We start from the raw sequence: 22225 nt of genomic DNA, 5'->3' as shown, positions 1-22225 counted from the left end.
TGTGAATTTAAAGAGAATTGCATGAAATCGAGTTTGAAATGTTGGAGATCCAGGGGGTTAGAAGTTGCTTCCCCTACAAATTTTTTATTAGTAACGAAAGCCACGACAGTTCGCGAGGGTAATTGCCCCGTAAACAAGCTGTCCCTAATAAAATCTTGCGTTCCAGTGGTTATTAAGAAATTTTTCATAACAATAGAGTTTACTTCGTAGCGAGCGTTTATTCCCGAGTTTAACATCTGGGCGTGAGCTAGTTGCAGTTCGGGATTAACCTCAATTTCGCGCGTAAACAAGGTGCATTCCGTTAAATCAATCTTATACTTTTTGCCCGCTTCATTGTGAATAATAGCGAAATCCGTGGAGCTTCGATGAAGTCTAATTCGCACCTCGATATTATCTAGTAAGAATTTGGGCGTTTTGAACATATCCAAAAATAATTCGCCAATTACATCGCACGTCTTTGATTTTGCCACGCGTTTAGCGCGACGACCAATACCATTATCTTCCTTGTTAATATTGGCGTCTGCTAAAGCCGTCGCCGGATCGATAATGGTATCCAAATAATATAACATAGAAGTTAACCAGGAATTGGCCGCCGTTTGTCCATAATTTAAAAGTATTTTAAAATAGGCCATATATGGGTACATATTATTAGGTTGCTGGATGGCAACGCCATTAAGAAATAATTCTACTTGACAAAATAGCGAGGCAATTATTAAATTTGTTACCGAGACTTTCTTTTCCGCATCTGGAACGGCCGTGCCGTCCTCGTGTAAAACGCGAAATTTTAATCTCAAAAGAGTTTTAGTCAAATCATGATAATTGTTAGAGGGAGGAATGATAAATTCTACATATTTAGCATTAGCTAGGGGGGCAATTGGATAATGAGCAGTCGTTTTAGTCCCAACAATATTATTATTCACCACTGGCTTTTCAAATACTTCAAAATCGGATAGAACACTTTCGTAGGTCGACATGTTTAGTCTAGAAAATCGCGTTTAGTGCGTCGCTTAACACGTTTGCTCCGGCTTGTTTTAGCAGTCCTCTTTCGTTTTCGGCCCGTCCCGCTCTGAGTGTTGACGAACCGGTCCACGCCTTTATGTAGTAGGGAATTTATAGATTGTTTGACATTTCGTTTAATCGATTCTCGAGGTGATATTCCGGGGTTTTGTGCATCGCTAATTACTCTACTCGTTAACCCAACAGCTTCGGACGCTAAAGTACTAATGGCCGGCCTAATAAAGGGTGTAATTTTGCGCAATAAAGAATTGAAAATACCGCCTACACTAAAACGACCCCCCGATTGGAAAACGTTTGCGTGTAAAGCCGGAAGGGAGGATCCTCTTTGGAAATACAGAGTGTATCTATTAGGTACCATTGCTCCTGTTCTATTGACGTCGACGCCTAAAAAACAGTTTAATATATACTTTGCCTAAATTAAACGGGATATTTTCCCCGTAATCGGATTTCAATTCAATTTCAATTTCTTGTATATCGCTGGTTGAAATCGGATAAAAGTCGATATTATTAAATATTTCCTGGTTCTCCTCGTCTAGCAGCGAAAAAGCCGGCATTTTTATGAAACGTAGCAGAGGGGCTTGACCACCACCCACTACTTGTTGACGGATAATATTGGTATAAACAAACATGGCATCGACGCCTCTCATGATATCCGCGGGAAACTCTGACGTCTCGTTATTGATATACCGATCCAATTGATTACTACTAAAACCTAGCAATCGTCCCAGTCCTCGTCCGGGTGTTGTTTTGGGAAACAAAATTGAGACCGTATCGTTCAGTTTTGAAACCGTGACGGTTCCGTCTACATTCTGCGTAAATTTTAGACTTTTTCTATGCGTCGGCGACATGGCTTCGCTCATAGCACTTAAAACATCGCTAATATGGTAATATACCCCGGGAGGAATCTCGCACGCGTAATTGTCAACTCGTCTGGCTTGAGACCCGGGTAAATACGGCTGGTCAGCCATATTTGGGTCTTCTGGAAATCTATCCACATCGTATTCGCTAGTCCAAAAATTATTATCCGCTGTCAGGGTCATTATTCTTAATCGAGAATTTACCAGAGCTACTCCCGAATGACTGTGTTTAAAAAATTCTCCCTCTTCGGGAATGTTAAATAACTGAGCCATTGGTCCAGCTACCGACACGCGAACACCTGGCTCTATTTCGAGACGAACATAAAATCTATCTTCCAGCGCCGTTTTGAGAATGTACATTTTAAAATACCGGCGGGGCATATATTCTTGAACCCCCAATAACTGATTTATAATTTTTAAATGTAAAGAGAAGGGAATTACGGCCCCGCTTGCCGTAAAATCGCAGGTATAATCGCCCGCGGGTATTTTGATTTTTGTGACACTAGTCTTAGTAAATAGATACATTAGTGAGTCATGAACGCGATAATTTACAAATGTGTCATCAGTTGTTTTGAAATGCGTAAAATTACGCTCTAAGGGTTTAGTGGATAGAAACGTCCCACCAACGTATGCAGCTTCTAAATTTAATATATCACGCAATTCCTTTGGGAAGAGCATTTCAATTTTTGCCGGACAATAGACTCTAAAATAACGTTCCGCTCCTTGTTTAATAACGCTAAATTCGGCCTGATGTAATCTTAAAGGGTCAAAATTGCGCGCATTTATTTGGAGGTTTTCGGCAATATCATCATAAATCTTATAATCATCTGTCGATCTAAACTCTCCTGACATTTTAAAAAAGAAATAAAGCCAGGGTTCTTCCCAGGGGGTGTAGCGCTTTATGGTTCTATTGACGCGATATTCTACGTATGCATTGTCTTTGTCTATAGTATATTCTTCTACCGTCATGCTCAAGGGCCCTAGTTGGTGTCTTCCGGAGTAATATCTATCGGGTTCAGCGCCAAGCAATTTAGCTACTTGGGGAGAAAATTTAATTTCCACCCATTCCGGTGTTTTGAAATTATACACGATAGCATACCCCCAATTATCTACTGTGTGGTATGTTACTTGAATTTTTTTAAATACTAATTTTTCTTAAGTGTTGGCTACGGCTCGATAAAGCCCTTCGGTGTTTTTCTCTGGCGTTTTACTGGCTTTAAAAGTTAGAGGTAAGAACAATACTGTGTAATTGTCATAATCTTCAGGGTTAATAGGCTTAGGCTCTTCGGGAATAATCGGTTCAGGCTTTTTTTTTTCGACGGATCAACCGGCTGCGGAAACAAGGGTTTTTCATCAACCGGTGGTGGGGAGGGGGTCGGTAATATGGGTAGCTCAAAAGTAGAGGATGTTGTAGAGTCTGGAGATTTTGAGAGGTCAGGCTTGGATGGGTCGGGTTTTGATAGGTCGGGGTTCGGTAAGTCAGGTTTTGAGGAGTCTGGAAATATATATATTTCCTCAACCTCTGTTGGCGAGGGGGTCGGCGTCAGTGGTTCAAAGGTAGAGGGTTTCGGAACCTCGGGTGCTGGAATTTTAGGGGGATCCGGAGCTGGTATTTTGGGGGGATCCGGAGCTGGTATTTTAGGGGGATCCGGAGCTGGTATTTTAGGGGGATCCGGAGCTGGTATTTTAGGGGGATCCGGAGCTGGTATTTTGGGGGGATCCGGAGCTGGTATTTTGGGGGGATCCGGAGCTGGTATTTTGGGGGGATCCGGAGCTGGAAGCTTCGGTAGTTCAGGCTTGGGTGGCTGCGGTTTTGGCTTTGGCTTTGGCTTTGGTAACTCGGGCTTAGGTGGTTTGGGCTTTGGATAGTAGGGTTTCGGTAAGTCAGGTTTAGGAGGGTTTTGTTTTGGAAAAGTTATTTTGGGTGGAGGGGTTATTTTAGCTGGCTGTGGTTGTACAAGTACTACGGGTTCAGTCGTAGCAACGGGTATCGGAAGAAAAGGCGTAGTTCGCGGTAAAATAGGTATAGATGGCGGTACAGGCCTATATTCCGGCTGAGGCTTTTTTCTTATTGGCGGAACTTCGTAGTTTGTTTTACGTTTAATGGGGGCCTTGGGAATGTACTTTTAATCAAATTTTTTTTAAAACTATCTCCAACATTATCAATTTCGATTTCCACGTAATTATTAGTGTAATTTAAACTTATATTTTTAGCATGCTTTGATACAGGATATTTGGATATATAGGGAACATCTTCGTAATTATTCTCTTTAAATTCAAATAGCGTGGCCAAGGGGGAATCAGCTGGTATTTTGAACCGTATGTTTTCCTCTCCTAAAACTTGCAAGTAAACGGGAAAGTTTGTATCTAACTGTTTTCCTAGGGCCCCGTCTTTATATTTATTCACTAATTTAAAAGATAATTTGCCTTTTAAATACGGATGACTGTTTACATCATCATTTAACAGCTCGACAAAATTTTGGGGCAGTTCGTACTCTTTGGTCTTTGTATAACGATTGACTGGTATCTCTATTTTTTGATATTCAACAGGCTCTCGAATAGCCGCATATTTGTCACTATTTGGATCATTTACGACCTGAATTTCAAACTTGTTAAACTCTTCGCTTATATTCACCCAATGATTTGGAAATATGATTTCCGCCAACCCAACTTCATAATCACTAGTCAAGTTAAGGGGCTGATGCAAATAATTTTTAAAACTTGACTGAGTATTGTTTGGATATATATCTAGACACGTATTAGACGCTAGAGTTAAAAAAGGCGTCATTCATGACTGACGCTTGTTTACCAACTAACACTGATCTCTTAGGCTAACGTTATTTTATACATAAAAAAGATTGCCAATGGCTCGGTGGACTGGCCGGGATTTGAACTCGCCACCTTTTTGGGTATCACATTAGTAAACCCTGCCTTAAACCATTGAGCCATTGGCAATCTTGAAAAACACTCAGTTTATTTTCATCAAAACAACAAAATTGTTAAGCCTTTAAAGTCACTATCCTTGAACCATCTACATCAATAGTTAATTAACCCGTCTCCAATAAAATATTATCCTCAAAACAAGGAAGGTTTTAAGTCATCATCCTTAAACCATCTACGTGAAAGTCGTGAATACTTAATTAAACCGCATCCAATAAAATATTTTCCTCAAAACAAGGAAGGTTTTAAGTTGTCATCCTTGAACTATCTACGTCAATAGTTAATTAAACCGCATCCAATAAAATATTTTCGTCAAAACAAGGAAGGTTTTAAGTCGTCATCCTTGCAGCATCTACGTGAAAGTCGTGAATAGTTAATTAAACCGCATCCAATAAAATAGATTAAAGATTGGGGGTCGGTAACAAATAAATTTATCGAAAGCATTGCCTAGAGAACTCTTCTAATATTAAATTTGACCTCGATCTTTTAGTATATAAGAACCGTGTTTTAAAGAGAGAGTTATCAGTTGTTTAACTAGACGCTTATCCATAAAACTACTCAGTACCAGTACGAAGATGTCTTTACCCGCCGATCGTGGACTCACACAGCTTTTGAAAAGCTGTGTGAGAAGAGACCAAATTCGATTGTTCCATCTGGCTCTTCTCAGGAATAGTCTGGGAAGAGACCAAATTCGATTCATTAGAACCCGACTTGTCGGGTTCTAAGTTGGCTATCAAGTAAGATTTTCGGAATCATTTATAACAAAAATTTAGTTTTTCATAATTAAATAAAACATTACCGATTATAGTATGGAAAAAGAAAGTAGCCCTGATCCAATTGATAGCCAAGAATCAACCTTCATTGCGGTGTCATATGCGTCCATACAACGGACTACCGCAATGAAGGAAAATCGACTTTAAGTTAAGTCCTGCTACTTCTTCCGCTGGATACATTTTGGACACAAGAAGTAACGAAAAAACAACCAAGCCTCGGTCCATGATCTTCGAGAACCAATGGAGGACTTTACTTAAAATATCTTTCTCTAACAATCCTCGATTACCCTGCCTGTCTTTCATCAAAATTCATCCGGCATCGTTTATCTTACGCCACTTGACGTCAGCCATCAGAATGCATGAAGAAAGCTAGTGGCGCTAATTACGATTTAAAGAGCGGCTTTCAGTTAAGATTTCGACTAAAATATCAAGTTTTGAAAATCAAAATGTCACTTTGAACAAGATGCTTTTACACTAGAGATAAGAACAATTACCTTCAAAATTACGATTTAAAAAGTGGTTTCATTAGCGGTAAAAGTGGCGGTAAATATTTTTGTTTTTTTTTTAATTTAGAATTTAGTATGTAACATGGGAACAAACCACAACTCAAAGAAAAGAAGTATTGACCTTCTTAATGACAAACAATGGCAATATCTTTGTTTATATTTATATTCTTGTTATTCTCTATTTTATTATATATATATTATTTGGTATTTGTTATTAAAAAATCTTTATTTGTATATTAGTCTTTGTTTCTCAGACATGGGTTTATGGCGGGAAATTCAAACAGGGATCTGTCAAAATAACACAAGTCTGGGTTGGTTTAGACTTGTTTGGGGGCATAGCATGGTGGAAGGCAGGAATACCCATAGCACGGTGGAAGGTAGGGAATATCAGGTAAGATTTCTCCATAAAATAACACAATCTAGGGTTGGCCCTTTGGTTGGAGTTGGGTAGTGGCGGCCATCTTGGGGTGGCGGCCATCTTGGATCCATGCGTATCTAGGTAGCTATCACTACTCGCGCTAAGGGAGAGAAATTAAATAATCGCCCACTACCACGTTAATATGACGTTAAGTCGGCCTCAAAGTCACGTCTGAAGCTTAGAGTTCTTTTCCTAATACCTTATCAGTCTTGAATGTAGAGAGAAACGAATAAGCAGGCAAAGTTTACCATATTATGCTTTAATTAATATTATACTTTAATTTAATTAATATTATACTTTAATTTAATTAATATTATACTTTAATTTAATTAAAGGGTATGGGAATTTACAATTTCATATCATATTTTAGCACGAAAGTGGTATTATATTACACTTTCAAGTCTCTACTTTCAAAATATAAAGTTTTTAATATAATTGAACCAAAGTTTCTATTTTTAAAATCCATTGGAAAATCACGAAAACTCAGCTTCGATATATAAATTATTTTGTCTTGTCAGCTTGTTCGGTTGGTTTATGACATCACACGGGCAAACCTATACAAGGAGCGCGAGCGCGAGCTATACCCGTCTCGTGCTCTGTCTATGCTTTGATAGCGGAGAGAGTGGCACCATCTCGCGTGTGTGACGTCAAAAACAAGAAAACGTTGTAGCCTTTCTTAAAAACTTTTAAAAAGTGGATTTTAAATAATTTCATATGAAGCATTTTCAAATGCATATTGCCAAATAACTAGAAATCGGAGAATTAAAAGCTTGATATTTCTGAATTCACAGTAATTAATTCTATCTTTTGCTATATAAATCAGAGGTTTTTCAAACGAAGCTTCTCATACCCTTTAATATTATACTTTAATTTAATTAATATTATACTTTAATTTAATTAATATTATCAATATTATACTTTAATTTAATTAATATTATCAATATTATACTTTAAATCTAATTAATATTATCAATATTATACTTTAAATTTAATTGATATTATACTTTAAATTTAATTAATATTATACTTTAAATTTAATTAATATTATACTTTAAATTTAATTAATATTATACTTTAAATTTAATTAATATTATACTTTAAATTTAATTAATATTATACTTTAAATTTAATTAATATTATACTTTAATTTAATTAATATTATACTATTTTAGTCCGTTTTTTTGGGCTTCTTTTCGAAATACCGATTGGCGGTTTTTTGGGGCTTGTTTCCAATTTCATTTTGGCGGGTTCAAGGTTTTCAATCTGGCATCCCTGGTACGTGTTTATAAAGAGTCAAAGTCAAACTCGTCTGATAGTTAAGCGAGCAGTCCAAGACCCCAAGTTTAGCTAGATTAGTGATAATTTTATAAATGATTATATAGTCTAAGTTTAAAATTAAAATTAACCGATTGAGGAAGTTAGTATAGTTTAATTGCGACACGTCATTATCAGTTACCGGATTGACGGACAGGGTCGGTTTGAACTGCTGTTTAAAAATAGGTGTATTTAAGCCTTGGTTGGTCACGTTGTCGGAGTTGTTAACACTGTCGAACCCATAATTGCGCCACGTAAATATCAGTTATCAGTCTTTTAAGTTACCTAAATGCTGAATTTTACATCAATCACACAAAGTGTGCGGTGTTAATTAACCCTCAAATTGTCGGAGTTGTTAACACTAATTGTTGAATTGATAACGTGAGAATTAATGAACATTTATTTAATAGTCGTCTCGGTTATGTCGTTGTTGAGGAAATTCGTGTTGGTTGGTCACGTTGTCGAACCCATAATTGCGCCACGTAATTATCAGTTATCAGTCTTTAAGTTACCTAAATGCTGAATTTTACATCAATCACACAAAGTGTGCGGTGTTAATTAACCCTCAAATTAAATACACTGTGATATATACTACCGTATGGAAAAATTTCTGTTACCAAGAGTGTTTATGAAGATTCAAAAGAAATGTTGATCAACATTTATTTAATAATCTTCAATAAAAATCAAAATGACGTCTATATCTCAGGGGTAAGTCTATCTAACCTTTATTAAAATGTCTCAGTTTTTCACGGTAAAATGTTTTTAGAATAAGTTACCCAAATGCTGAATTTTACATGAATAGCAACAAGTGAAACATTGCCCTCCATGGGTCATAAGTTGAAATAATATTTTAGGCAGCTAGAATGTAGAAGAAAGTTATTTCCAAAAATGAGAGTTAAACTCAGCATTTCAACTTTTGAAACTTTGAACATCTATATATATATAATTAACGCAAACGTTTTGTTAAGTTAATGATTTGAGGTTATTTTATCAATATAAATCGATAAAAAATGGCTGACAAATTTAGTCTCCCTTAAAGAAAGAACTTTTAAACAAAATTTACCCATTTAAGACTAGTGTAGTTATAAATATTTGAAACTATTAACCTAAAAATATTTAAAAACCTTATGATACAAAGACTTTTAAGAATATTTCTAAAAGCAACCTTGTGATACAAAGACTACTAAGAATATTTCTAAAAGCGGAGCACAAAGTCAAAGACACGGGTATATTTTAGCCAAAACTAATGATAAAGTTTAAAAGTTCGAAAGTATACTAATTATATATCAACTTGAAGCATGAACGTTCTAGGTGTCAGAAGATTCTTATATTTGAAAATTTTCACATTTCATTTTAAAATATAAGTAATATTAACAAGTTTCAAACCTTTGAACTGCTGGTTATTTTTTTCAGAACGGAAACTAATTAACAAATAATGTTAATTGTTATTATTTTTGGAAAATATGTTTAATGATATATGAATTTTTAAAGATCAGTAACATATCTCTATTAGGTGGCGCTTCACCCTTTTTTATGGGGGTGGAAAGAAATTGTTGTGAAAAAAATAACCTTTTCATTGTTGCTGGAACTAGAGTCGCAAAAAGTGTTAGTTGGCAGTTACTTGGAATGGCAATGCCCAAGGTTTCGTTTCTTTTAAAAAGTGGGTTAAACATAAATTTCTGAAATTGAAAGGGTATGTAAGGGGCCACGTAATTATTAGTTACGAATGATCTGCAATGTTTAGTGAGTGTGCTGTTTACTTAAAATACAAGTGTACCTAAGCCTCGGTTATCAGGCTTGTTGAAAAAAATTGGCGTAGTTAAGCCTTGGTTGGTCACGTTGACAAAGTGGTTATTGGTTTGAGATACTTAATTGTGATTAATCATGAATGTTGCCTCGGTATGTTAGAATTAATATTTATAGTCAAACTAATGTTAAATAGAACTAAAAATTAACGGTAATAAGGACTAACGTGAGGATTTAACTAATTTTGATATTGAAATTAATTTTAAAAAGAACTGAATTAATGGTAACTCGAGAAATTGAATCTAAGCCGAAACGTAATTGTAAACTATTGAATGTCGAGTTATTTCATCCATGGGTATATTAATTATCCATGTTGAAATTGAGTTTGTTAGAAGGGAATTTGATGTCATTTAACCTCAGATAGTCATATTGTTTGATTCTTGGTCTTCCAAAAGGTACGTTAAATTCAACTTCAAATGAATGATTATAGTTAACGTGAGAATTATATTTGGTTTTATATCAGTTATTGGTATCAATGGCGTCATCTGACTCAACTTCAACTAGCCCAAAAATATTTAAAAACCCACTATTAGAAATGGAGGCTGTTATAGGGAAAAAGAGTTTGTGGCCAGAAGACATAAGGAGATGGATTATGTTAAAACATTCAGAGTCTCCTGACCAAATTTTGAAAATATGCGCTTTCGCGTATATTAATTCGTTGAACCCGTATGTATTGGAGAGAGTAATTGCCGCTACTGGAGGTAACACAGCATATGCTGATTACAAGTCTGCCATTCACGCGATATATTTTTCTTGGAACATGAGCAAGGACCTCAGACGGATTTATACTGCTTACAATATCAAAAGGGGCTGTTACCTTAATTTAAACTTAGAAGAGTAAGTCAACAATCTGACATATTATATGGCAGAACAGTTTATTTTATATAATAATTTTTAGTCGTAAAGGGTATGGACCTGCGCCTAGACCAATATATTTGTCACCAACAAGATCTCCAAATAATTCATTGTGGCGCCAGCCAAGCAATCAAAGTCCTGTTTGTGCTTCACCAGTAAAACGTCAGCATTCAGAGTGTCAATCTATGACATCTTCAACAACACCGAAACGAGTGTGCTCCAAAATTCTTCCTTGCTACTCTGAAGATGAAATTGATTTAATCATTTCTCAAGTACCTGAAACATCACTTTCTCCAACTACTTCGAGTCTGGAAATTGTTCCTGAAAAGTTCATTTCTGAAGTACCTAAATCACTGGTTTCTCCAACTAATTCGAGCCTGGAAATTGTTCCTGAAAAGTCCATTTCTGAAGTACCTAAACCACTGGTTTCTCCAACTACTTCAAGCCTGGAAATTGTTCCTGAAAGTTGTGGAGCGAATTTAAAGAATAGTAGTGAAACGTGTGATATAGTTTTTGATGCTCAATCAAAAAAATCAGCTCTAGAATTAAAGTCTGTGGAAGTCGAGAAAACTACGAAAATGACACCTGAAACCATTAATGTATCACCTTCAAAATCTGAGTGTGTGAATCTAGAGTAAACAAATGAAATGAGGTTGAAATTCCTAATGCCACAGATAAAAAAGAATTCATAGGCTTAAACAATAATCCAACGCTCAATGCTTAAGAACTTTTAAACAAATTTTGACAGTTTAAGACTTCCTTAAATTAGTTAACATCAACTATTTTAAGCTGTGAACTAAAAATATCTACAGACGTTGTGATAAGAGACTATTGAGAACAAAGAATTAGTGAAACGTGTATCAATTTTTTGCCAGGTGATTAGAGTGGTTTACTTTAAGCCTTGTTTTGAAAATACCTAGTCTTTTTAAGTGATATAGAGGTTCTTTTATGTGAACTGTAAATCTGAAATGCGCCAAAAATACTTCATCTTTTTAAGTGATATAGAGGTACTTTATTTGAACTTTATATCTGAAATGCGCCGAAAATACCTAGTCTTTTTAAGTGATATAGACGTACTTTATCTGAACTTTAAGTCTGAAATGCGACGTCCCACAATTTTAATGAAAAATATTTTATCTAAACAAATATTTCTTCCATCTCTAGGAAATTTACCAATAGTGATGTTTTTCCCCATTTTCCAAAATAGTTATGAAAATCTCCCAATTTTTCAATATAGTTATGAAAACCCCCCCAATATTTCAATATAGTTATGAAAACCCCCCATATATTTCAATGTTATGAAAACCCCCCAATTTTTCTGTTTAGTTATGAAAATCCCCCAATTTTTCTGTATAATTATGAAAATCCCCCCAATTTTTCAATATAGTTATGAAAATCCCCCCAATTTTTCCATATAGTTATGAAAATCCCCCCAATTTTTCCATATAGTTATGAAAATAGAAATCTCCCAATTTTTCTGTATAATTATGAAAATCCCCCAATTTTTCTGTATAATTATGAAAATCCCCCAATTTTTCAATATAGTTATGAAAATCCCCCCAATTTTTCAATATAGTTATGAAAATCCCCCCAATTTTTCAATATTTCAATATAGTTATGAAAATCCCCCCAATTTTTCCATATAGTTATGAAAATCCCCCAATTTTTCAATATAGTTATGAAAATCTCCCCAATTTTTCAATATTTTTATGAAAATCCCCCCAATTTTTCCATATAGTTATGAAAATCCCCCCAATTTTTCCATATAGTTATGAAAATCCCCCCAATTTTTCCATATAGTTATGAAAATCCCCCAATTTTTCAATATAGTTATGAAAATCCCCCCAATTTTTCAATATAGTTATGAAAATCCCCCCAATTTTTCAATATAGTTATGAAAATCCCCCCAATTTTTCAATATTTCAATATAGTTATGAAAATCCCCCCAATTTTTCAATATAGTTATGAAAATCCCCCCAATTTTCCAATGTTATGAAAATCCCCCCAATTTTCCAATGTTATGAAAATTCCCCCAATTTTTCCATATAGTTATGAAAATCCCCAATTTTTCTGTATAGTTATGAAAATAGAAATCTCCCAATTTTTCAATATAGTTATGAAAACCCCCCAATATTTCAATATAGTTATGAAAACCCCCCAATATTTTAATATAGTTATGAAAATCCCCCTAATTTTTCTGTATAGTTATGAAATCCCCCCAATTTTTCTGTATAGTTATGAAATCCCCCCAATTTTTCAATATGCTTAATTCATGTTTTTATTAAAATGTAAATGACTTTAAGATTTGGTACATGTTGACTCAATTCAAGCTGAATGATTTTTGTTTTTAAATAAAAGCTGGACATGGTTGTAAATTGACTGACATGCGCCTATATGATCATTTGTTAAATATTGAGATTTAAATCTTTATTAGCATCAATTGGAGTTTGCTCTACTTGGCAAAGACCATGCGTTTTCGTTATCAATTTTCAAAACATTTGAACTAAAACTACGTCATCAAGAAATATTTTTTTCTTTTTTTCACACTGCCTACTAGAGCATTTTAGAGCGGGAGACCCAACGCGGCCCACTCTGAAGGGCCGTGAGTGAAGCGGTCGTATGTGATTAAACAGGGAAGGAGTTATGGTTTGTACAGGTGGTGACGGATGATGGAAATGGGGTAAGTCACCGCCTGCGGACACGGGGTAGTCGTCACCTTTAGGAGAGCATCGCCGACAAGTCCCTTATTCCCCCAAACTTTGTCGCCCAGTAGCTTGGCTTACAGGAGTGCGCCACACATCCGACATCAAGAAACCTTCCACAAATGTTTTGATTTTAAAATAAAATAATAAATATTTGAAATTGGAACCAGTATCCATCTACAAAATAGGGAGCTTTCTGTTGGGGGAGGATCTAAGATTCGTGAGATAAGTGTCTAGCTTTTCCGAAATTCAAACTCGTGCACTGCACCTGCGGTCAGGGCCGGAAATAAGAAAAAAAATTTATGGTACATGTATCCAGTGACGTCCCCTTTGACTTCAAAATTTATGACATAAATTTTATGTCCACTGGATTGAGCAAAAATAGTGTCACATTTTCATAGTTAAGCTATCAAAACTTCGGGAAGTTTTTAATAAAATTATGGGGCATTTTAAAATTTTATTGGACAATGTCCAGTAGGACATTGGACATGGTCCAATAAAATGTGCTTATTTCCGGCCCAGCCCAGAGAGAATTTAGAAGGGGAGTGGAAGGCCCCCCCCTTTGACTCTATTAAACGTGATGACGCCCAAACAAGATGTCGCGTTGAGCTTTTTGGGGTAGGCGAGTTTCCGGTCACGTGTTCTAAAATCTATCTATTACAAACGCATCATACCGGAAATCGACCTGCCTAGATAACGTTTAGCAGACGACGTTGCGCTACATTCCAAACCACCCCTTCCACTCCCCTTTTAAATTCTCTCTGCCCAGCCTGCGGTTTTTACCTGCGAACGTCACGTGACGTTATCGACTTTTGAGTCTTTCTTGACTTCATAACATATATCGCCGAATGATTTACTTTGAAGACTTAAATAATAATTATTGCAGCTAAGTATTATTTGGTGATCTAGGCAAGATCACATTTATTGTAGTTTTTTTAGCTATATCTTTAATCTAATTATTCTCTTGTAGTGTAAAACAACTCGGGGCCAGTTCCCAGTTGTTCTCAAACTTCTCATATTATTAAGCCTTGTACTGTACAGCGTTAAAGTTGCTAACTGCTTGCAGCACTTGCTAAACTATAACGTTTTTAATTTTTCATTCTCTAAATTTTAAGTTTCCCTTTACTTTATTTTACTAGGTTGTAAATTATTATAAACTATTGCAATTCAACATTGTTAAGCCTATTCACTTTAAATAATTTTTTGATCCAAGCAAGATCACTATCTTCTAAATTTTTATTTTAAACTATCCTATCTATTTCTGTACATTTATAATAATAACACTAACGAAATAAGTTATTCCTCAAACATTATAGTGTATTTTGATAAGTTGAACTAAACAGAGTTATAAAATGGCTTCAAATGACAAAGAATCACCGAAAGAAAGAATGAGGAGATTACGCCAGAATTCAGAATATAAAGAAAAAGAAAATGCACGTCGCCGACAAATGTATGCTGAAAAAAAGAAAAAAATAACAACTCTACATTCGATAGTCCTTTAACAAACCTTTCAAAGCACCAGGACTGCTCAACATTCCAAGGTCCCCCAATATTTGATGGCTCTTCAACTAGCCAAGGTCCCCCAATAATTGATGGCTCTTCAACTAGCCAAGGTCCCCCAATAATTGATGGCTCTTCAACTAGCCAAGGTCCCCCAATAATTGATGGCTCTGCAACAAGCCAAGGTCCGCCAATTTTTGATGGCTCTGCAACAAGCCAAGGTCCGCCAATTTTTGATGGCTCTGCAACAAGCCAAGTTCCCCCAATATTTGATGGCCCTTCAACAAGCCAAGGTCCCCCAATATTTGATGGCCCTTCAACAAGTCAAGGGCCCCCAATTTTTTATGGCCCTTCAACAAGTCAAGGGCCCCCAATTTTTTATGGCCCTTCAACAAGTCAAGGGCCCCCAATTTTTTATGGCCCTTCAACAAGTCAAGGGCCCCCAATTTTTTATGGCCCTTCAACAAGTCAAGGGCCCCCAATTTTTTATGGCCCTTCAACAAGCCAAGGGCCCCCAATTTTTCATGGCCCTTCAACAAACCAAGGGCCCCCAATTTTTCATGGCCCTTCAACAAACCAAGGGCCCCCAATTTTTTATGGCCCTTCAACTAGCCAAGGTCCCCCAATTTTTTATGGCCCTTCAACTAGCCATGGCCCCACAAATAGTACTATTCCGTCTAAGTTGGAGAGAGATAGAAGGTCTAAAAAATTAAGAAGGGGAAATGAAGCCTATGCTCAAGCTGAAAATCAAAGAGATAATTTGTCGAGACAGAATAGACGTCTAGATTCCAATTATATACAAAGTGAAATCCAGAGAGACAATCGTACAAGACAAATTAGGCGTCAAGATCCGTTCTACGCTGAATCTGAATTACAGAGAGACAACTCTAGAAGGCAAATTAGACGTGAAGGTTCTGTCCAGAGGGAGCTTATAAGAGATCATGAAAGAAGAACCTTTGGAAAACAAGATCCACAATATTATGAAAATACCTATCTCCAAAATATATTGGATGGTCCAGATCATGTATGCGAATGCTGTTCTGGACTATTTTTCCTTACTTCTGTTAAAAGAATAGACTCAGCTAAATACTTAGCAGTTGAAGGAATACGTCAAAACGTGCTACCGTCGCATATTTTGTTGTGTAGTTCTTGCCACAGCTGTATTTCTCGAAAGAAAGTACCACCACTCTCTAAAGAAAATGGCTACATTTTTCCCGAATTACCTTCAGAGTTGAAAAATCTAACGGAACTGGAGTATAGAATGATATCTCCTCGATTACCATTTATGCAGATAAGAAAACTAGGAGTTGATCAGCAAAGAGGCATTCGCGGTAATGTCGTAAATGTACCCATTTCAATCGACTCTTCAGTTTCAATTCTACCCAGAAGTCCCAGTGACACTCAAGTTGTTCAAATTAAACTCATGAGGAAGAAGGAATATCAACACCACTATATGTTTGAAACCGTTCGTCCCAGAAAAATTATGGATGCCTTAAAGTTCCTAATAACAACTCCGCTATATTTAAAACATGAAGTTACAGTTCCAGATGACGTGGCTTTGGAATTCAGCCAATCAAATAGCATAGATTTCGTATCAAATGAAGAAGACATGCCAATTGTAGCAAGCAACACACCCTCTATTGGTAGAGATCTACGAGAGAATGCTGTAGCAGAACCTCAACAAGTACTTGACAGCGACGAGGAATGGGACGAAATTGATGAAGAAACTCCATTAAATAATGGCAACAGAGATACCCTTTTGCTTTCTTCTGAAGATCTAATTACACCTCAGATTGAAAGTATTGCTTATGCGCCTGGAGAAGGGCAGAGACCACAATCTATTCTTTATGATGAAGACTCTGAATACCTTTCTTTCCCGCAAATTTACGCTGGCCAAACCTTGATGCTACCACCGAAGGCAACATACACACAACAAATAAAATGGGAGTTCAGATGCAGCGACAGGCGTTGTGCTTCGAATATTCCGAAAATATGTTATTCCTATGTTAAATTAGTATCGTCAAAACTACGAAGCGCTACTAATATTTGCATGAGAAAAACAAAGTCCAAAGCCGGCCAACCATACACAGCGGGAGCATTAACAGCACCTGGAAGTTTGGATTCCTTGGTGAAACACGATGATGGTTACAAAGTTTTAGAAAGCGTCAGATCTTCCCCTGGCTATTTACAACAACGTGAGAAAGATCTTTTGGCTATGGTTCGTCAACTTGGTAATCCTACGTGGTTCCTCACTTTGAGTGCGGCTGAGTCGAAATGGGAAGAGCTTTTGGAGTCCTTGTGCGTCATTGCCGGACACCCGCGAGACACTGCGAAAGAATATGTCAAAACCTTGGGATTTATGGAGAGAGCTAAGCTTATCAACGAGGACCCTGTCACCTGCAGCAGATATTTTGATTATCGTCTGAGAGAATTTTTCAAGTTTCTACGAAGCAAGGAGTCACCGATTGGTACCATTGATGATTACTATATTAGAATTGAGTTCCAAATGAGGGGATCACCACACGCTCATATTCTCCTCTGGAATAAAAACGCTCCACAATTGAGAACCGATAACTCCAATCTGGAAGAGGTTATCATATTCATTGATTCCAACATTACTTGCTCGAAGGGGGATGGAAGTGAAAAATGGAACAACTTGGTCAAGCTGCAAACCCACAAGCATTCCAAAACCTGTCGTAAGAAGAATGATAGTGGACAGTCATCGTGTCGTTTTGGAATACCTTTTCCTCCAATGGGAAGAACCATTATTTACGACCCTTCTAAACGTGATGAAATCGAAAACGTTGAAGAGGTTGAAGCCTTAAGCAAATTGGTGCGAAATGCTATCGAGAAATTGTGTGTTGAAACTGCACCGGAAACATTTGAAGAATTTTTGGAAACTCTGAGCGTGACGGAAGAGGAATATATCGCAGCTGTAACTTATCCAATTAGAAGGTGCACTGTACTTCTTAAAAGATCACCAAAAGAAATTAGAATCAATCCATACAACAAGAAGATTTTGGAGTTATGGAACGCTAATATGGATCTCCAATACGTCTTAGACCCGTACGCCTGTCTCATGTATATCGTTTCCTACATTGGTAAAGCCCAAAAGGGTATGTCAATGCTTCTCAGAGAAGCTATCAAAGACGCAAAAAATAAAGGCAGTGGTATAAAAGAGAGATTAAAGGTTATTGCTAATAAATTCATTCATTGTGAAGAAATTAGCGCCCAAGAATGCTGCTACATACTTCTTTCCATACCAATTTGTCGGAGCAGTCGTGCTCACGTTTTCATAAACACTTCACCACCAGAAGAGAGGGTGCACATTCTGAAAAGGCCATCTGAATTGGAATTATTGCCCGATGATAGTACTGACGTTTTTTCTGATGGCATCATCGAGCACTACGTTGCGAGACCGGATGAACTGGAAAATCTCAGTCTAGCCGCTTTCGCCTCATGGTATGAGTTTTCCCGAACCAAACGCAATAGAAGAACCCAAAATTTGAACGAAGATGAAGACCAAGAAATTGAAACGACTTCTGTGGAAACGTCTCTTGAGCTGAAAGATTCTTCAGGATACGTCAGGAAAAGGATGCAGGCCAAAGTAATCAGATTCAAAAAGTACAGTATGGTAAAAGATCTCAAAAATTACTGTCGAGTGGAACTGATGTTATTTTTACCTTGGCGTTGTGAGGAAACCGAATTACTAGAAGCTAACGTTGAAGAAATCTATGAAGCCCATAAGCTAGAAATATCTCAAGCTAGAAGGGAATTTTTAAGTGAAATTGATGATTTGGATCTGGACCAAATGATTCAAGAAGTAAGAGAAAACCAACATACAAATGAAGTTCAAAATATTCAACCTATGATTGAACATCAAAACGAACGTGACAGAAGTTTCACTTTGGATGATCCACAATATTATGTCAACTCTCTTCAAGAAGCTGTTTGTGACATAACTTCTGATATTCAACAGACAAGCACTGCCGATTTCACTCCAACAATTACTCTGGTGAACCATGAAGAATATTACAGCATGCTTCGAAAACTTAACTTGAAGCAGCGAGAGATTTTTTACTACGTGCTTAATCATTTCAAAACATCTCAAGAAGAACCTTTGAGGATTCTCATTACAGGGGGTGCTGGTGTTGGAAAAAGTCTCTTGATTCAAGCCATTTTTGAGGCCGTATCCAGACTTGAAAAGAACAGGCCTGGTGCTGATCCATCACGATTATCCGTTTTAAGAACAGCGTTCACCGGTAAAGCGGCTTTTAATATTGATGGTGTCACTCTTCACTCTGCCTTTAACTTGCCAACTAATCAGTGTTCCGGCAAGATGAACCCTTTGGACAATGACACTTTGAACAGAAAAAGGTGTTCTCTTTTAGGCCTGAAACTTCTGATAATAGATGAAATATCTATGTGTGGAGCCAAAATCTTCAATTATATTAATGTAAGAGCCCAACAAATCTTCGGATCTTCAAAGCATTTTGGTGGTATTTCAGTTATTCTCGTGGGAGACTACAACCAATTACCACCTGTTGGGGATAATTACACATTCATGCCCTTAAAGGAGAAGAATAACCCCTATGCGGCGCTAATTGGAAGTCCACTGTGGGAAGAATTTAAGCTGTATGAGCTTGACGAAATTATGAGACAAAAAGATGACAAAATATTCGCTATGGCTTTAAATCGAATGTCCATGGGAGAGATGACACCCGCCGACATCGATTTGTTTCGAAGCCTGGAAACATCTATTTCAAGACCTCTGCCTCTGGAATCCCTTCATTTGTTTGCAACAAATGATGAAGTAAATGCGTTTAATGAATTAAAGCTATGTTCACAGAATGCTGAAAAGGTATGCTCAGTTGCATTTGACTCGGCTACGGGTGACGCTAGCAATGAAATCAAAACAAGAATTCTTGAAGCAGTAAAAACCTTGAAAACCCAAGAAACCAGCCGTTTACCAAGAGAATTAAGTCTAATGGTTGGTATCAGGTACATGATCACCAACAATTTGAACACTGCCGATGGCCTAGTAAATGGTGCAACTGGAAGATTACGAAAAATACAGTATAGTCAAAATCGAAAAGGTGAACAGGTCCCTGTTCGAGTTTGGATCGAATTTAATGATGAAAAGACTGGAAAAGAGACTAGAGCGCAGTTTCAAGGATTAATGGCAGCCAATAACATTAACGAATTATGGACGCCTATTGAGAAGATCGTTAGAAGTTTCACCAGACGATCAGGACAGAAAAACATCTACGTATCAAGAAAGCAGTATCCTCTAGTAATTGCCGAAGCTATTACGGTACACAAGAGTCAAGGAGACACATACTCCGAAGTAGTTGTTCATCTCGGTCAAAAGAGAAGTATTAAAAGCAGGCCTGTGCGAGTACTCGATCAAAGGCGAGTGCTCGATCGAGTCTCGAGTCGAGTACTCGACTCGAGACTTGAAAATCAAAATTTTAGGACTTGAGAATAGTTTCGAGTCCACAAAAATCCTCACTACTGGACTCGAGGAGGACTCGAACCGAGGCTTAACACCATATCAAGTCCAAAAATATTTACCATGGATAAAGAATTTTTTTTCTTTCGTCTCTTGTCAGCACGCACAAATCTACATTACATACAGGCCTAGCTTTCCCGTGCTGACAACCGAAGCTGCAACAAAGTATATATCGAATAAGCTGCCTTCCGAGATAGGGAGTTGCCTACCCTCTTGCGTGAAAACAAATTTTCTCACGCTCATCCTTTATCCATGTATATTGCCTGAACTCGGTGACTCGGAATTTCAATTCAAGTAGAGCGCGGTATCTAGTGGGGTTTTAACGATTTAAATTTTAGAGAGGACAGATGATTGGACAAAAATTTGACGTCAGCTAGAACAGGTTTATTGACGTTTGTTACTTTTTATATCCAAGCTGTGATATTTGAACAAATGAAGAGTAAAAAATAAAAGATATGAAAACATTTAGCCTTGATTTTGACATGAAATAATTTATTTGGACCCCACTGGGACTTGATATAATTTATCAGGACTCGACACTGGACTTGAGACGTAGTTTTGAAGCTGAATTTAGGACTCGAGGACTCGATACCAGTTAAAGGACTCGACTCGAGATTCTATAAGACCTTTTTTTAGGACTCGAGACTCGACTAGAAGCCCAAAAAACTGGACTCGCACAGGCCTAATTAAAAGGTCTCAATTATACGTTGCCTGTAGTAGAGCCAAAACTTCAAACGGTTTGTTCATCGTGGGAAAGTTCACAGCGCCTAAACCAGTGGTTAAAAGTAAAGACGCTGTTGCCTTAGAGATGGAGCGACTTCGAAAAGATTGTCCATTGATTCTATCTATTTTGGATAAAAGAATATCTATTTATGTACATAACGTACAGTCTTTAAATTGCCATTTACCGGATGTCATCTCAGATCTCAAAATAATGGAATCAGATATGGTATTTCTAGTGGAAACCTGGGCCAAAGAGGCTGACAATTTTAAAATCCCTGGATTTTCTGAGCTAAATGGTATTCGACTTCCTCTTGAGTCTCGACGAAAACCATATGGAGTATCAGCTTACATCAAAGAAAATGTAACTCACACCAGGATCCGTCGGTACACTGCCGAACCGTCAAGAACCTGTCATATTGAATGCTTGTGGTTTTCTGGAATGTTAGGCGATTTATGCCTTTCTGTCCTAGCACTTTACTGTTCACCACATTGCAACATTCGAGACATAATATATGGTATTGGAAAATGTGTGGCGGACTATTATGATGAAGATATTCCCAGCGTCATTGTTGGCGACTTCAACATTAACCTCCTTGAGACATCGTCTCTTGAATCTCAGAAACTAGTTGATTTCTTCTCTGATAATGGGTTTCAACTTTTACAAGGTCTCAGCTTGAAGCAATCAACTGATGGTGGTACTCAACTTGATTTGGCATTTGCTGATGAAAAATTTTCCACCCTTTTCAGCGCTAGTTATCGAGAATGTTACTATTCTTATCATAAAGGAATATGTTTACATTTGAAATAACCCAGAAGCTATGACATGAAAGAATATGATCTGATGAAACTACAAGGTCAACAGTAATCTTGATGAAACTACAAGTTCAACAGTAATCTTGATGAAACTACAAAGTCAACACTGATCTTGTTGAAACTATAAGGTCAACAGTGATCTTGATGAAACTACAAGGTCAATAGTCATCTTGATGAAACTACTATGATCATCAGTGATATGGGTCAAACTACAAGATTAACAGTCCAACACATTTTTTAGAAGAAACTTCAAGATCTATGCTATCCAAATGAATTCACAACTACAAAGTCAATGGTGGGCTTGGGATCCTTGAGAAAGACACCCATATAAGGCTTGGGATCCTTGAGAAAGACACCCATATAAGGCTTGGGATCCTTGACAATGACACCCATATAAGGCTTGGGATTCTTGAGAAAGACACCCATAATAGATTTGGGATTCTTTAAAAGAAGTCCACATACATGCTAATAAATCAACCGTAGTTAAGT

At 37.0% G+C, this 22225-nt stretch overlaps 2 protein-coding genes across 2 annotated transcripts; both read left to right on the top strand.

Annotated features, from left to right (window-relative positions):
* Positions 1-9918: 9918 nt before the first annotated feature.
* On the top strand, positions 9919-11654 carry LOC149694699 (uncharacterized). Its single transcript, XM_089867395.1, has 3 exons — positions 9919-10026; positions 10095-10468; positions 10530-11654. The coding sequence occupies exons 2-3, from the start codon at positions 10107-10109 to the stop codon at positions 11122-11124; spliced, it is 957 nt and encodes a 318-aa protein (XP_089723521.1). The 5' UTR covers positions 9919-10026; positions 10095-10106; the 3' UTR covers positions 11125-11654.
* Positions 11655-14852: 3198 nt separating this feature from the next.
* Positions 14853-21731, top strand: LOC149694698 (uncharacterized). Its single transcript, XM_089867425.1, has 3 exons — positions 14853-15305; positions 15371-20100; positions 20918-21731. The coding sequence occupies exons 1-3, from the start codon at positions 14853-14855 to the stop codon at positions 21729-21731; spliced, it is 5997 nt and encodes a 1998-aa protein (XP_089723551.1).
* The last annotated feature ends 494 nt before the right edge of the window (positions 21732-22225 follow it).

This window comes from Phalangium opilio, unplaced genomic scaffold (genome assembly GCF_054372755.1).
Source record: "Phalangium opilio isolate 3A_F unplaced genomic scaffold, DU_Popi_V2 ptg000022l_1, whole genome shotgun sequence".
NCBI lineage: Eukaryota > Metazoa > Arthropoda > Arachnida > Opiliones > Phalangiidae > Phalangium > Phalangium opilio.
Note: the sequence above shows the minus strand (reverse complement) of the source record. Positions and strands in the feature narration are given on the sequence as shown.

Excerpts from the sequence above, each read along its gene's own strand:
- LOC149694698 (XM_089867425.1), top strand. The coding sequence starts at position 14,853 with ATGGCTCTGCAACAAGCCAAGGTCCGCCAATTTTTGATGGCTCTGCAA. Across the intron at positions 15,306-15,370 it reads TGGCCCTTCAACTAGCCAAG|TTGGAGAGAGATAGAAGGTC; the intron begins GTCCCCCAATTT and ends ATTCCGTCTAAG. Across the intron at positions 20,101-20,917 it reads GTGCGAGTACTCGATCAAAG|TAGAGCCAAAACTTCAAACG; the intron begins GCGAGTGCTCGA and ends CGTTGCCTGTAG.
- LOC149694699 (XM_089867395.1), top strand. The coding sequence starts at position 10,107 with ATGGCGTCATCTGACTCAACTTCAACTAGCCCAAAAATATTTAAAAAC. Across the intron at positions 10,469-10,529 it reads CTTAATTTAAACTTAGAAGA|TCGTAAAGGGTATGGACCTG; the intron begins GTAAGTCAACAA and ends AATAATTTTTAG.